Source organism: Pristiophorus japonicus, chromosome 3 (genome assembly GCF_044704955.1).
Source record: "Pristiophorus japonicus isolate sPriJap1 chromosome 3, sPriJap1.hap1, whole genome shotgun sequence".
NCBI lineage: Eukaryota > Metazoa > Chordata > Chondrichthyes > Pristiophoridae > Pristiophorus > Pristiophorus japonicus.
Window position 1 is genome coordinate 152,507,162 of NC_091979.1, and position 17,574 is coordinate 152,524,735.

Below are 17,574 nucleotides of genomic sequence, written 5' to 3' on the forward strand. Positions count from 1 at the left end.
TTCAAATATTTATCCTGTTGCCTTTTAAATTACAGGTGAAAGGGTTAAAATAGGCTCTAAATGGGTGCTGTAAAACACACCTGTTTGAAAGTCTGGGTTTTGCATGTAATTTTGGACCTAATTGCTGATTACCATAATTTGTACATGCCTGGAGACGCTAAACCAGACAACTGCACTCAAGTGCTGATTAGATGCAATTTTCGTGGAGCAGTATACACGAGTTCCATGCACCCACTTTGATTGAAGGTGAGAAATGGGCTGGTTGACACACAGCGGCAGGTTTCAGAATGGCTCAGGGACTGAGTGAGGGGTGCACAGGTTCTCGAACATGGCACTGGAAGTCCTGATGGAGGGGGGGGGGATGTCTTGTACCCACAAGAGGACAAGAAAGCAGTCCACCTTGCCCTCCTGTACCTCTCTCCTGCAGCAGCTGGTGCTCCTCTGCCTGGGCTCATCTCTTCCTCGCATTCTTCCTGAAGACCAAGGGGGACCCTAGCAAGATAATAACATAATAGGTGCAGGAGTAAACATAGGGCCGCTCAAGCCTGCTCCGCCATTCAATAAGATCATGGCTGATTATTGACCTCAACTCCACTTTCCCGCCCGATCTCCATATCCCTTGATTTCTCTAGAGTCTAAAAATCTATCTATCTCAGCCTTAAATATACTCAGCATCCACAGCCCTTTGGGAAAGAAGTCCAAAGGTTCACAACCCTCAGTGAAAAAAATCCCTCCTCACCTCGGTCTTAAATGGCCTACCCCTATCCTGAGATTGTGCCCCCTAGTTCTAGACATTCCAGCCAGGGGAAACAACCTCTCAGTACCTACCCTGTCAATCCCCTTCAGAATCTTGTATGTTTCACTGAAATCACCTCTCATACTTCTAAACTCCAGACAGCATAGGTCCATTCTACATAACCTCTCATCATAGGACAGCCCTCTCATGTCAGGAATCAATCTAATGAATCTTCATTGCACTGCCTCCAAGGCAAGTATATCCTTACTTCGATAAGGAGACCAAAACTGTGCACAGTTCTCCAGGTGTGGTCTCACCAAGGCCCTGTACAATTGTAGCAAGGCTTCCTTACTCTTATACTCCACCCTCTTGCAATAAAGGCCAACATGCCATTTGTCTTCCTTATTGGTTGCTGTACCTGCATTCTAGCTTTCTGTGTTTCTTGCACGAGGACACCCAAATCTCTCTGAACAGCAACATTTAAAAGTTTCTGACCATTTAAAAAAAAATATTCTGTTTTTCTATTCTTCCTACCAAAGGGAATAACCTCACATTTACCGACATTATACTCCAACTGCCACCTTACTGCCCATTCACTTAAGTCTATCTATATCCCTTTGCATTCTCCGCACAGCTTACATCCCACCTAGCTTTTGTACCATCAGCAAACTTGGATACATTACACTCGGTCCCTTCATCTAGGTCATTAATATAGATTGTAAATAGCTGAGGCTCCAGCACTAATCCTTGCAGCACTCCACTAGTTACAGCCTGCCAACCTGAAAAAGACTGGTTTATCCCTACTCTCTGTTTTCTGTCAGTTAACCAATCCTCTATCCATGTTACTAGATTACCCCCAACCCCATGAGCCCTTATCTTGTGTGATAACTTATGTGTAATAACATTTTATGTGGCACCTTATCGAATGCCTTTTGTAAATCCAAATGTACTACATCCACTGGTTCCTCTTTATTTACCCTGCTAGTTACATCCTCAAAAAACTCTTAAGAAATTTGTCAAACACGATTTCCCTTTCATAAAACCATGTTGACTCTGCCTAATCATGTTACAATTTTCTAAGTGCCCTGATACCACTTCCTTCACAATGGATTCCAGCATTTTCCCATCGACTGATGTCATGCTAACTGGCCTGTAGTACCCCGTTTTCTCTCTCCCTCCTTTCTTGAATAGTGGTATTACATTTGCTACCTTCCAATCCACTGGGACCTTTCTAGAACCTAGGGAATTTTGGAAGATCAAAACCAATGCATCCACTACCTCGGCAGCCACCTCTTTTAGAACCTCAGGATGTAGGTTGTCAGGTTCAGGGGATTTGTCGGCTTTTAGTCCCATTAGTTTCTCCAGTACTTTATCTCTACTTACATTAATTACGTTAAGTTCCTCACCCTCATTAGACCCTTGGTTCCCGTCCATTTTTGGTATGTTTTTTTGTGTCTTCTACTGTGAAGACAGATACAAAATATTTGTTCAACGTTTCTGCCATTTCCTTAATACCCATACTAATTTCTCTTGTCTCAGCCTCTAAGGGACCAATGTTTACTTTTGCTACTCTCTTCCTTTTTACATACTTGCAGAAGCTCTTACAATCTGTTTTAATAATTCTTGCTATTTTTTCCCGATCATCAACCTTTTGGTCATCCTTTGCTGGCCAAAAGATACCGGTGACCAAACATTCCCTTTCTCCTGGAGACTCCTATAAGGTGTCCAATAAGGTAAAGTAGTACAGCACTTACTCTTTTTAGGTGAAGTCCTCAGAGAATTTCCAGAATAAATGTTGATAGAGTGTTGGTGAAGTCTTGACAAAGTGTCCTAGAAAGTCTCCTGATGAGTTTCAAAAATCCTCTTCAAACCTCCACCAGCAAGTGAACAGTAAAAAACGATATACTTTTAAGTAGCGCTTGAAATTCTCAGCAATGACTTGTTTATTCCTGTTCAGCTGGTTGCTGATAGGAGAGGTCGTTAAATAAAGCATTCGCTGCCAAAATGGCGTGCAGGCGCTTTAATGAACACGAGCAGGCAATTTAATTGTCAATCAGTCTCTTAACAAACCTCTTGGCGGCTGTTACTAGCGCTGGTTTCAAATTATTTTCCCCCACATGGTCTATGAACTTTTCTTATCCTTCAACCTTCCTATCCTCTAATGCATGCCAAGTTGCCGAGTTCTGATTTCTATGCAATGGTTTCTAAATTAGTGCTGTCAGGACACAAACAGACACCCTTATTCATTTGAATAGAGATCTGGACATATTATTGAGAGAGCAAAGAATTTTATTAAAGCAAAGCAGATTAAAACACGTTTAAAATACAGAGCATGGCATACCCAAATACATCATAAACTAAAGTACAAATTGTATACAAAAACAATACACTGTGGATGCCGGAAATCTGAAATAAAAACAGAAAATGCTGGAAATGCGCAGGTCAGGCAGCATCTGTAGAGAGAGAAACAGTTAACGTTTCAGTTCGATCATTTTTCCTCAGAACTAGAAAAGGTTAGAGATGTAACAGGTTTTAAGCATATACAGAAGCAGGGAAAGGGGAGGGGAGGAAAGAACAAAAAGGGAAGGTCGGTGATAGGATGGAAGGCAGGAGAGATTAAATGACCAAAAGGATGATGGTGCATTGTAAAAGGAGATGGTAATAACACAAGTAGAGAAATAAAAGATGGGTCTAGAAAAAGTGTAAGCGGGAATATCAGAATCATCAGCAACAGCGAAAAAATGGGGACAGAGGTTATGATCTGAAATAGTTGAACTCCGTGTTGAGTCCAGAAAGCTGTAAAGTGCCCAATCGAAAGATGAGGTGCTGTTCCTCGAGTTTATGTTGAACTTCATTGGAACAGTGTAAGAGGCCGGGAACAAAGAGTGGGAGTGGGGTGGAGAATTAAAACGACAGGCGACCGGAAGCTCGGGGTCACTTTTGCGGACTGAATGCTTTGTGGAACACACCCAGTCACCCAATCTCCCCAATGTAGAGGAGATCGCACTGTGAGCAGCGAATACAGTATATTAAATTGCAAGAAGTACAAGTAAATCATTGCAACATACATCTCATGCCCTTTTCTTACAGTCACACATAAACCAAGATGATCCCAGGTTCAATTTCTGGTCATCTGATCTCCAGCAGAGGCACAACAATTGACTCAGAATCTGTAGACTGAGTAAAGAGAGGAATCAGCCATAGTTGCTGGTCTTAATTGCTATCAATTCATCTCTGCTATAGAAACATAGAAAATAGGTGCAGGAATAGGCCATTCGAGCCTGCACCACCATTCAATAAGATCATGGCTGATCATTCACCTCAGTACCCCTTTCCTGCTTTCTCTTCATACCCTTTGATCCTTTTAGCTGTAAGGACCACATCTAACTCCCTCTTGAATATATACAATGAACTGGCATCAACAACTCTCTGTGGTAGGGAATTCCACAGGTTAACAACTCTCTGAGTGAAGAAGTTTCTCCTCATCTCAGTCCTAAATGGCTTACCCCCTTATCCTTAGACTACGTCCCCTGGATCTGGAGTTCCCCAACATCGGGAACATTCTTCCTGCATCTAACCTGTCCAGTCCCGTCAGAATTTTATATGTTTTTATGAGATCCCCTCTCATCCTAAACTCCAGCGAATAAAGGCCCAGTCGATCCAGTCTCTCCTCATGTCAGTCAAGCCATCCTGGGAATCAGTCTGGTGAACCTTCGCTGTACTCCCTCAATAGCAAGAACGTCCTTCATCAGATTAGGAGACCAAAACTGAACACAATATTCCAGGTGAGGCCTCACTAAGGCCCTGTACAACTGCAGTAAGACCTCCCTGCTCCTATACTCAAATCCCCTAGCTATGAAGGCCAACATACCATTTGCCTTCTTCACCGCCGGCTGTACCTGCATGCCAACTTTCAATGACTGATGTACCATGACACCCAGGTCTCGTTGCACCTCCCCTTTTCCTAATCTGCCGCCATTCAGATAATATTCTGCCTTCATGTTTTTGCCCCCAAAGTGGTTAACGTCACATTTATCCACATTATAAAGTGCACGTGTGTTGTTAGCGGATTTCCCCTGGTTAATCGCAACAAAGAATTGTTAGTCCTGACAGCAACACTAACCTCTGCTCAGATTCAGGCCGGAGTGGTTTTAAACAACAAGCTTTAATATACATTGACCAATAACAAAATTGTTTTTTTTACAACTATTCTCCAGTATTACATTAAAAGGTGTGCAATTAATACAACCCGCTTATCTTTCCACAAAGTCTTGTTCAAGCTGATCAGACTTGTAATTTTTTGTGGATGGGCTTCTGATTACCCAGAGAAAGCTCTCAGGGTAGTCAGAAGCTGAAACATGTACAGGTGCAGCATCGAAAATCGGGAGTTCCGAAATCCAGGATGATCGGTGGCAGTGTCATCCAGAATCCGTATAATGTTCTGGAATCTGGACCCGCCGACGCTGCCGACCTCAGGGCCCCGCTGCTGCCTCACCTCTGCTGCCCTTACCTCGGGGCCTCGCCGCTGCGCCCGAACACCTGCTCGGCGGGGCCCAGCCCGAACACCTGCTCGTTTACTTTCTGACGTTCTGTAATCCAGAAATATCCAAACCTGGGCTCGGGTGTTTACGGATTTGTGACGTCAAACACGTTCGAAAGTCCGGAAAAACACAAAGTCTGCAACGGCCTCAGTCCCGAGGGTTCGGATTTTAGGTGCTGCACATGTATTACAAATCTGATCAGCTTGAAGAAGACTTCTTAGAAAGACAAATAAGTTGTATTAATTGCTTGCCTTTTAATGTAACACTGTTATTAGTCAGCGTATATTAAAGCTTGTTGTTTGAAACCACTCGGGCCTCAATCTGAGCAGAGGTTATTGTTGACGGAATAACAACCCTTTGTTGCGAACGTAACCACGGACAATCCACTAACATGTGTGAACATGAACTGATGATCTCCAATGAACAGAGAGCTTACTAACACTGACTAACCAGACTCAAGTGAAGAATTAAGTAAAATATCAAAGGACTGCTGGCTCTCATGGTACCCTACTCCAACATAAATCCTCACCTTCGGGGGAGAAGATTTTTTATTTTAGTGCAACAAAGCTTTGTTTAGATGCAAAGTTAGTGAAACAGACCAATAGTCAGACCTTGGTAGACTCCATGATACTTCAAATCAAGACACAAAGAGATAGATTTTGTCTTTTGAGTGGCCGATCTGTGGTGCGCTTTGGTTGGTCACCCAATCCGGCAGCCAAGTGGCACCCATGATTTTGAAACTCTGGTCTCATTTATATTTGCCAGGTGAGCTGCAAATTGCCAAACAGGTGTCATGACACAGCTCACCAGCAAGGTAGGTTGCGAGGTGGGGTGAGGGGAGTTATGATTATGGAAGAGTGAGGGTCCTGACTGATAGTGCCCCACATTGTTCTTGTGGGCCCGGGGGGAGTACGACTGTTTTTCTGGGCGCCAGAAAAATAATTTAAAACTTACCTTTTGAAGGTTTATTCTCTTTGATTGTCCATGGAACTGATCAGAAATGGGAATCAAAGTAATCAAAGTCTTATTTATGTCACAGAATCCCAATTTCCATTTTAACACGGGCCTGTCGCCTAAAATACACAGGCACTTTGGACAACCGGCGGTGGGCCCCTTTTAAAATGGAGTTGGACGCATCGCCGGTGTTAACGGGGTGGTAACGTTACCCACCCCATTTGAGGCTGTTACTGCCCCATTAACGCCAGGCGAGGGCACTCAAAATTGATCCCAAATTATTTTTTAAATTATGAAGTGACTAGTAGAAATTCATGGCAGTACACAGCATGCTTCGCAACAAAACGAAAGGGAACATTCATGAAATATTTTAGGCTGCAGTAGTTCCGGTGTCAGGTTCAGGAAGCATTTCAAGAAAGACATCGTAAATCAAATTGCTGCATCAGCGTCTGTACCCTTTATTTTCATAAAAATATACAGCATCTGAATGCTTTTTTAAAAAAAAGTAGTTACAATTAGGTACTTCTATACATCACTGAAGCGTTCAGTAGTTCACAAAAGTCTAATAGCAAAGTGTGCTTGAGGTCCAGGCTGGATTTAGATTGATTTGGGGTTACTTCTTTGACGGTCTTGAAGTACATCAAAAAAGTCTTAAGCTTTATACCTCCTACGTAACTGTAGAAATATGACCAAATACAGAAAATTTCCAAAGACTACTGCTTCCACCATACATTTTCATTTTCACTAGATTGTTACACATTCACTGCAGAAAACAAAATATAACACTGTTACTGTATCATGATACCGTACTATACCATAACAAGACATATTGCACATGCTAAAGCATATAAGTATACAAGATTATCAAATGGAAGATATAGGCTTTTTGATGGATAGACCACTGCATAAGCTTCCACAAACAATTGTTTTTATGGTTTTAAATTACACACTGTCAGATTGTCTAATTTGTAAATGCCCTTTTCCAAATAATGCCAATTTATGATCAGCTAAGTGTTTCAAGCAAGACTTCACTTTTAAAACATGCTACTGTAAAAAATCCATATGATGGTTTTATGAACAAACCATTCTTCATTCAGATGTTTTTGGACCTTTAAAAAGAAAATGTTACATTCATTGTAAGTTTAAAATTTAAATAAACATTATTGCTTGGATATTACTGAATTAGCAAAATTCTACAAGATATTTGGAAACCATCTGGAAAATACACATGGGCAGAAAGGCACTCTATTTTATAATGCAACAAAACCAAAATAGTTTTTGAACTCAACAAAAATGAAATCATTTGCTACAAAGATTGCCAATCACAATGCAATGGACCTCAAAGTTCCAGTATTTTTCAGGCTTTTTTCTACCCTTATATTAAAAACTATAAAAAGTTTAAAAGTACATCAATATCTGCTCAAATTTATGTAATCAAAACTGTGTTAGTTTTATATTCCACTGATTCACCAAATAAGCTGAATTTCAAAATACAAACAAAAGTATTTAAAAAACAGCCACAATACAGATAAATGACCAGCTGATTCCATTTCAGTTAATAAAATGGACAAGCAGATAGATCCAAAATGCAGCTTTAAACTTTTAATAAAACTGGTTAACAAAACACTTCTTTTCTCTATGTACGACCATTACTTTTGGCCTTTTTCCTTCAATTTCAGTGCTTTAATACGATATGGTATTCATTGCTTTAAAGCAATTTCATATCAGAGGTCTCTATTCTGGAATTTAACTGCTTGGAACGGTTATATACAGTACGACTGTAACATGATAATTAAGGTTTCATAAAAGTTTTTCAGTGCTTTTAGTCAAAATAGCGAGGTTGCAGTAATTGCTCAGCCACTGCACTGAACAATAGAATATAGTACTCATGTGAGGTTTTGGAAATTATTCTGAAGCTTTACCTTGCTGATTTCTAATCTAACAATATTTGAACTCACTTATGTGAAATGTATTTTATTTGTATTTAAAATACTGCATTGTTTATTGAAATAGGCTACTTCAATGTAGCTGCGAAAATAGAACATGACGACTAAAAAAAGGCTATAATTTTAAGAGAACAAAAACAGCAACAGTCCCAAATCAGTGGCGTGTTTGGTCCATTTGGCGTAGCTGGCCAGACATTAAAAAAAACGTAATTCCACCTGCTGCGCTCCTGTCACAGGTGAGCGAATGGGTCCATTAAACACATAAGCTTTGGCAGATGAAGCAGACTTTATCAGAACTGTTCTTTGTGGCGGTTACTCTCTCTTCATCCGACCGGTGGGTAGATTTCAACAAAATTGCTTGCATTGTTTAAAGGCTGCCAACGAGGCTATATAAAAAAGTACGAAATACGACACTCTGCTAGCAGAACACTAGCCTAAACCTGCTGGTACATTTAAAATAAAAGGATGCCATCAAGCTCTCTGGGAATCTATGAATACTTTACACTGCAATCTGGAACAGTTCATTATCAGTAGTTAACGGCTCAGGTGTATAGTTAGTCCCTAGCAACTCTATAACCGCAAGTTTTTACTGAAGTGCAAATGCATGTTTGTGCTGATTTGAAACGGTTCCAATATCTCATTCGTAGAGTAAACGATGACATCCCGTAACAAATCTCAGGAATTTCTACAGTTACTGCACGTAGCGTGATTTGCTGCCCAAATACCACAATTTTGCATAAAATGTCCCAGAGACAGTGAAAATGCCAATTTCTGGCAGGTTTGAGCAATACAAATCACTTGCCCTACTCAATAGTCCTCTTTATGAATCAATACTTCAAATTTCTGCTTTCCTCCTAAAACCTGTAAGAAAAGTGCCTTTTAAGTAAGTGCTTTTTTAATATGCAGTGATTGATTGAACAATCTGTAATCCTTCTATTGAGCAACAAATCAAGTGTTAGGCTTTTCCCATGCATGTCAAGCTTTCTAAAACCAATCAGAAAGTCTCAGAGTCGGAATCATTTTCATCATCATCTTCCTGACACCTATCCATTTTTCCTACACTGTTATACAACTGTTTGTTGAAAGAATTAATGTTGCTACCCGTATTAGGGGAATCATAGGATAGAGGTGCGTTCAAACTGTCATTTTTTATTAGACTGATGCTGAAGGACGTCATTGTGCTGGGAGGACAGAAAGGCATCATGGTAGCCAAAATGAGTGCCAGACAGTCAGCCACATCTTTGTTAGGAGCACAAGCCAGGGCTGGGGTGTGACCTGGGCACAAAAGCAGACAAGGGAATGGTTAGTATATAAGTCTTATGCAAAAACAAAAGAAAGGGAGGTAAGACAGCAAACTCAAATGTCGGTTTCGATACGTCTGCTTTTATTGTTTAAGTCATGCCAACAAAGTTATGATGCTTTCAGTTAGACTTTTAGAAGTGCTGTGGTATTAAATTGAGTTATTTCTGGTAGGGTATTGAATTAATCGAGAGTGGCAACATTAGTAAGAAGTTAATCCATACTTACCATTTTCATCCACAGCAAGAACACTCGCCCCTTTGCTTAGTAAATCATGCACCACTTTTTTAAGCCCATTCCGTGCAGCTATGTGAAGAGGTCTGAAAAAATACATTTAAAATAGAACTTCATTATCATAAAGTCAAGAATTAACATCGAGTTACCATTAAGGACTGGTCATACAAGTAATATTTACATTCACCCGTCTGTTGAATAAAATTATTGATTTATTTCTTTTGAGATAGAAACAGATCAACACCACCCAAATATGAAGACAGGTAAATGTAAGGTACTTCCACACTATTAGAACTAACACAATCTGGATTAGCAAAGCACACGGCAAAGTGAGACAGGTGCGTGGGGGGGGGGGGGGGGGGGGCGCTGAAGCTCATCCTTCTCTCTTCCAAAAGCCTCCTCAAAACATCTCTTTCCTAATCCTTCTATTACAGCTCAGTGTCAAGTTCTCCTCTGTGAAGCAAGTTGGGATACTTACTATCTTAAAAACTCTACATAAATGAAGATTGTTGTTGATTAACCACAACAGTAGCATAGAGATTATGGATTAGCAACCTAGAGGCCTGGACTAAGAATCCAGAGATTATTAGTTCAACTCCAACTATTTGAATTCAGTTTAAAGAAAACTGGAAGTAAAGGTGGAACCAGTAAGTCACCATAAAGCTATTGCATTATCGTAAAAACGCAACTGGTTCACTAATGTCCTTTAGGGAAGGAAACCTACAACCCTTACCAGACTGGCCATTATGCGACTCCAGTCCAACATCAATGTGGTTGGCTCTTAACTGCTTTCTGAAGTGATCCAGCCAGTTATATTAAACTGCTAAGAAAGAAAAAGATTGAAACCAGATGGATCACTCAGCTGTGACCTAGGCATCGAATCAGGATACAACAATGGCACCTTTCGGGAAGGAAATCTGCCGTCCTTACCTGGTCTGGCCTATATGCGGCTCCAGACCCACAGCAAAGTGGTTGACTCTTAACTGCCCTCTGAAATGGCCTAACAAGCCACTCAGTTGTACACAACCGCGACGAAAAACAATAAAAAAAAACAGACGGAGCACTCGGCATCGATCTCGGCACCGTAAAAGTAAAAGTGGAGGGCAGAGAAACCCAAGGCAAAAATCAAAAGGGGCCACATTACAGCAAAATTCTAAAGGGGCAAAGTGTGTTAAAAAGACAAGCCTGAAAGCTTTGTGCCTCAATGCGAGGTGTATTCGTAACAAGGTGGACGAATTAACTGCTCAGGCAGCAATTAATGAATATGATATAATTGACATCACGGAGACATGGCTCCAGGGTGACCAAGGCTGGGAACTCAACATCCAGGGGTATTCAACATTCAGGAAGGATAGACAGAAAGGAAAAGGAGGTGGGGTAGCGTTGCTGGTTAAAGAGGAAATTAACACAATAGTAAGGAAGGACATTAGCTTGGATGATGTGGAATTGGTATGGGTGGAGCTGCGGAATACCAAAGGGCAGAAAACGCGAGTGGGAGTTGTATACAGACCACCAAACAGTAGTAATGAGGTTGGGGACAGCATCAAATAAGAAATTAGGGATGCGTGCAATAAAGGTACAGCAGTTATCATGGGCGACTTTAATCTACATATAGATTGGGCTAACCAAACTGGTAATAATACAGTGGAGGAGGATTTCCTGGAGTGTATTAGGGATGGTTTTCTAGACCAATATGTCGAGGAACCAACTAGAAGGCTGGCCATCCTAGACTGGGTGATGTGTAATGAGAAAGAACTAATTAGAAATCTTGTTGTGCGAGGCCCTTTGGAGGAGAGTGACCGTAATATGGAAGAATTCTTTATTAAGATGAAGAGTGACACAGTTAATTCAGAGACTAGGGTCCTGAAACTAAGGAAAGGTCACTTCGATGGTATGAGACATGAATTGGCTAGAATAGACTGGCGAATGATACTTAGGGTTGACAGTGGATAGGCAATGGTAAACATTGAAAGATCACATGGATGAACTTCAACAATTGTACATCCCTGTCTGGAGTAAAAATAAAGCGGGGCTAACAAGGGAAATTAATCATAGTGTTAAATCCAAGAAAGAGGCACATAAATTGGCCAGAAAAAGCAGCAAACCTGAGGACTGGGAGAAATTTAGAATTCAGCAGAGGAGTACAAAGGGTTTAACTAATAGGGGGAAAATATGAGAGGAAGCTTGCTGGGAACATAAAAACTGACTGCAAAAGCTTCTATAGATATGTGAAGAGAAAAAGATTAGTGAAGACAAACGTAGGTCCTTTGCAGCCAGATTCAGGTGAATTTATAATGGGGAACAAAGAAATGGCAGACCAATTGAACAAATACTTTGGTTCTGTCTTCATGAAGGAAGACAGAAATAACCTTCTGGAAATACTAGGGAACCCCCGAGGGTCAAATGAAAAGGAGGAACTGAAGAAAAACCTTATCAGATGGGAAATTGTATTAGGGAAATTGATGGGATTGAAGGCCGATAAATTCTCGGGGCCTGTTAGTCTGCATCCCAGAATACTTAAGGAAGTGGCCCTAGAAATAGTGGATGCATTGGTGATCATTCTCCAACAGTCTATCGACTCTGAATCAGTTCCTATGAGCTGGAGGGTAGCTAATGTAACACCACTTTTTTTTAAAAAGGAGGGAGAGAGAAAACGGGTAATTATAGACCGGTCAGCCTGACATCAGTAGCAGGGAAAATGTTGGAATCAATTATTAAAGATGAAATAGCAGCACATTTGGAAAGCAGTGACAGGATCGGTCCAAGTCAGCATGGATTTATGAAAGGGCAATCATGCTTGACAAATCTTCTAGAATTTTTTGAGGATGTAACTAGTAGAGTGGACAAGGGAGAACCAGTGGATGTGGTGTATTTGGACTTTCAAAAGGCTTTTGACAAGGTCCCACACAAGAGGTTGGTGTGCAAAATTAAACCACATGGTATTGGGGGTAATGTACTGACGTGGATAGAGAACTGGTTGGCAGACAGGAAGCAGAGAGTCGGGGTAAACGGGTCATTTTCAGAATGGCAGGCAGTGACTCATGGAGTGCCGCAGGGCTCAGTGCTGGGACCCCAGCAATTTACAATATACATTAATGATTTAGATGAAGGAATTGAGTGTAATATCTCCAAGTTTGCAGATGACACTAAGCTGGGTGGCAGTGTGAGCTGTGAGGAGGACGCTAAGAGGCTTCAGGGTGACTTGGACAGGTTAGGTGAGTGGGAAAATGCATGGCAGATGCAATATAATGTGGATAAATGTGAGGTTATCCACTCTGGGGGCAAAAACACGAAGGCAGATTATTATCTGAATGGCAGATTAGGAAAAGGGGAGGTGCAACGAGACCTGGGTGTTATGGTACATCAGTCATTGAAAGTAGGCATGCAGGTGCAGCAGGCGGTGAAGAAGGCAAATGAAGTGTTGGTCTTCATAGCTAGGAGATTTGAGTATAGGAGCAGGGAGTTCTTACTGCAGTTGTACAGGGCCTTGGTGAAGCCTCACCTGGAATATTGTGTTCAGTTTTGGTCTCCTAATCTGAGGAAGGACGTTCTTGCTATTGAGGGAGTGCAGCGAAGGTTCACCAGACTGATTCCCGGGATGGCAGGACTGACATATGAGGAGAGACTGGATTGACTGGGCCTGTATTTACTGGAGTTTAGAAGGATGAGAGGGGATCTCATAGAAACATATGAAATTCTGATGGGACGGGACAGGTTAGATGCAGGAAGAATGTTCCCAATGTTGGGAAGTCCAGAACCAGGGAGGCACAGTCTAAGGATAAGGGGTAAGCCATTTAGGACTGAGATGAGCTGAAACTTCTTCACTCAGAGAGTTGTTAACCTGTGGAATTCCCTACCGCAGAGAGTCGTTGATGCCAGTTCATTGTATATATTCAAGAGGGAGTTAGATATGGCCCTTACGGCTAAAGGGATCAAGGGGCATGGAGAGAAAGCAGGAAAGGGGTACTGAGGTGAATTATCAGCCATGATCTTATTGAATGGTGGTGCAGGCTCGAAGGGCCGAACGGCCTAATCCTGCACCTATTTTCTATGTTTCTATGTTTTCAGATACAACAACGGCACCCAGCTAAGTTGACCCTGCAAAGTCCTCCTCAGTAACATCTGGGGACTTGTATTTTGACAGCTGTCCCACAGATGAGTCAAGCAACAGCCTGACATAGTCATACTCACAGACTCATACCATTCAGCCAATGTCCCGGATTCCTCCATCACTATCCCTGGGTATGTCCTGTCCCACTGAAAGGACAGACCCACCAGAGATGACGGCACAGTGGTATACAGTCGGGAGGGAGTGGCCCTGGGAGTCCTCAACATTGACTCCAGACCCCATGAAGTCTTCTGGCTTCAGGTCAAACATGGGCAAGGAAAGCTCCTGCTGACGACCACCTACCGTCCTCCCGATTTCTTACATTAGAACAGTGACTACACTCCAAAAGTACTTCATTGGCTATAAAGCGCTTTGAGGCATCATGTGGTCATGAAAGGCGCAATATAAATCCAAGTCTTTCTTTTTTTCAGCCGATGAATCAGTACTCCTCCATGTTGAACACCACTTGGAAGAAGCACTGAGGGTAGCAAGGGCACAGAACGAACTCTGGGTGCGGGACCTCAATGTCGTCACCAAGAGTGGCTCGGTAGCACCACTACTGACCGAGCTGGCTGAGTCCTGAAGGGCATAGTTGCCAGATGGTGAGATAACCAACACAAGGGGAAAAACCTACTTGACCTCATCCTCACCAATCCACTGTCGCAGACGCTTCTGTCCAGGACAGCATTGGTAGCAGTGACCACTGCACAGTCCTTGTAGAGATGAAATCCCGTCTTCTCACTGAGGACACCCATCATTGTGTTGTGTGGCACTACCACCGTGCTAAATGGGACAGATTCAGAACAGATCCAGCAGCTCAAAACTGGGCACCCATGAGACGCTGTGGGCCATCAGCAGAATTGTATTCCACCACCATCTGCAAACTCATGGCCTGGCATATCTCTCATGCTACCATTACCATCAAGCCAGGGAACCAACCCTAATTCAATGAGGAGTGCAGCAGAGCATGCCAGGAGCAGCACCAAGTGTATCTAAAAATGAGGTGCCAACTTGGGGATGCTGCAACACAGAACTACATGCATGCTAAACAGCAGAAGCAGCATGCTATAGAGAGCTAAGCGATCCCAAAATCAACAGATCAGATCAAAGATCTGCAGTCCTGCCACATCCAGTCATGAATAGTGGTAGACAATTAAACAACCAACGGGAGGAGGAGGCTCCACGAATATTCCCATCCTCAATAATGACAGAGCCCAGCATGCGAGTGTAAAAGACAAGACTAAAGCGTTTGCAACCATCTTCAGCCAGAAGTGCCGATTGGATGATCCATATCGGCCTCCTCCTGAGGTCCATCATCTACAAGGCACAAGTCAGGAGTGTGATGGAATACTCTCCACTTGCCTGGATGAGTGCAGCTCCAACAACACTCAAAAAACTTGATACCATCCAGGACAAAGCAGCTTGCTTGATTGGCACCACATCCACCCACCTTAAACATTCACTCCCTCCACCAATGGCACACCATGGCTGCAGTACCATCTACAAGATACGTTGCAGCAACTCACCAAGGCTTCTTCGGCAGCACCTCACAAACCCGTGACCTCTAGCACCTAGAAGGACAGGGGCAGCAGGCACACGAGATCATCACCTGCAAGTTCCCCTCCAAGTTACACATCACCCGGACTTGGAAATATATCGCTGTTCCTTCATCGTCGCTGGGTCAAAATCCTGGAACTCCTTCCCCAACAGCACTGTGGGAGTACCTTCACCACACGGACTGCCGCTGTTCAAGAAGGCAGCTCACCACCACCTTCTGAAGGGCAGTTAGGGATGGACAATAAACGTTGGCTTTGCTAAAAAAAAACATCCAGCAGTCGACCCTGCAAAAGTTCTCACCAACCCTAACCGGTGCCGAAGTTGAGAGAGCTGTTCCACAGACTAATCCAGCAACAGCCTGACAAAATCATGCTCATAGATTCATGCTTCCTACATCACCATCCCTGGGTATCTATTGTTCTACCAGCAGAACAGAGCCACAAGAGGTGGGGGCACAGTGATATAGAGTCAGGGAGAGTGGCCCTGAGTATCCTCAACATTGACTCTAGAACCAATGATGACGCATGGCTTCAGGTCAAACTTGCACAAGGAAACCCTCTACTGATTACCACCTACCACTCTCCCTCAGCTGATGAATCAGTACTCCTCCATGTTGAAGATCAGTTGGAGGAAGCATTGAGTGTGGCAAGGGCACAGAATATACTCTGGGTGGGGGACCTCAATATCCATCACTCGTAACACCACTGACCTAATTGGCCAAGTCCTGAAAAACAGCTGCCAGTCTGGGCTTGCAGCAGCGAGAGAGAGAAGCAACATGAGGGAATAATCTACTTGACCTCGTCTTCATAAATCTACTTCCCGCAGAGGCCACTATCTACAACAGCATTGATAGGATTGACCACCGCACATTCCTTGTGGAGGCCATGTTCTTTCTTCACACTGAGAACTCTCTCCATCATGTTACGTAGCACTGCCACCGTGCTAAATGGGACAGATTAAGAACATATCTAGCAGTTCAAAATGTGCAACAATTATTACTTACGTTTGCAGTGCATTATTTGTTGCATTAATAAGGCTTGCACCATCTATCTTCTCAAGGATAAACAAGGCACATTTTTCATGACCCTGCCAGAAATGAGCACAGTTCATAACATTAAGTTATGTGCATACTCCACATATACCATTATCATGCTTTGATTCATTTAATATGGTTTACTTGCTCAAATGTTGAGTTTGAACCATAACATCTTCAATTACTGTTATACATCCCAGACAAATTTTTACTTCCTGCAGTTCGATTCTTGCTCTGCAATTCTAACAGCAGTCGAATCAAAAGCTTTGAAGACCTTCCACCCACCCAAAACAAAATACAATTTATTACAGTTACTAACTTAGATTTTTTTTTTCCGATGGGTATAGCATTTAATAATTTATTCAATATCTTCCCAAAAGCTGTGGCATCTAGCACGAGAGGGTACCAGGTTCAATTGCTGTGTGCACTGAATTGGATGATTTTAGGCAGGACAGCAGTTGGGGTATTACATATCAGCACCCCTGGTCACATAGGTTTCCATTTAAATTGCTATCCAGTGTCCCCTACTGAAAAATGCACATGTTTGGAAATTGGAGAGAACACGATCAGGCTTGGTTGTGATTCAGCCATGATCAAATTGGCTCCCAATGCTCACTGCCTAAATTCACACATGAATAATGGGCACTTGGGTGAGAAACTACAGGATATAATCACCCCTAAAATCATACCTCAGTGTGAATTAGCACATTTAGGAGAAGAAATATGCAAGGATAAGACAATTGGAGGGACGAGGAGAGGCTATGTCGTCCCACAATAGCAAAATCAAGATATACTGCTGGGTATTTTTGCAATATACTAAAAATCATTTTTTACGCTCTTCTGTGCAGTTTAAAGATGTTTTGGTTAATTGTAGCTGTATAAAATTTGTCTAGAACAAGATTCATTGCATTTCTATTTAAAAACGTCATAATTCTTTATAACACAAAATTGGGATCGTTCACAGAATACAAAACGATATACTGCTCTTGGTATCAACATAGATAGTCCCTTTTGAGTTCGCATTTCACGAACATCACATCTTTAGGCCTCGTTGGTAATGAATTTTGAGCTCTGATAAAATGAGTTCACTTAAGAGTCACATGGCAGTTTGCTCTCACCCCTTCTGGCAGTTGATAACTATTATTTGAATTCAGGTGATAGGATGA

The 17,574-nt window shown here is 42.2% G+C and overlaps 1 protein-coding gene across 2 annotated transcripts in view; it reads right to left on the reverse strand.

Annotated features, from left to right (window-relative positions):
- Positions 1–7,351: 7,351 nt before the first annotated feature.
- Positions 7,352–17,574, reverse strand: part of ankrd44 (ankyrin repeat domain 44) — a 266,596-nt gene continuing 256,373 nt past the window's right edge. For both annotated transcript variants that reach the window (XM_070875908.1, XM_070875907.1), the window contains 3 exons: positions 16,379–16,461; positions 9,705–9,796; positions 7,352–9,452 (listed from right to left, as the gene is read on the reverse strand). In XM_070875908.1, the coding sequence (XP_070732009.1) occupies positions 9,172–9,452; positions 9,705–9,796; positions 16,379–16,461 (456 nt within the window). In that variant the 3' untranslated portion in view covers positions 7,352–9,171. The remainder of the gene's footprint in view (positions 9,453–9,704; positions 9,797–16,378; positions 16,462–17,574) is intronic.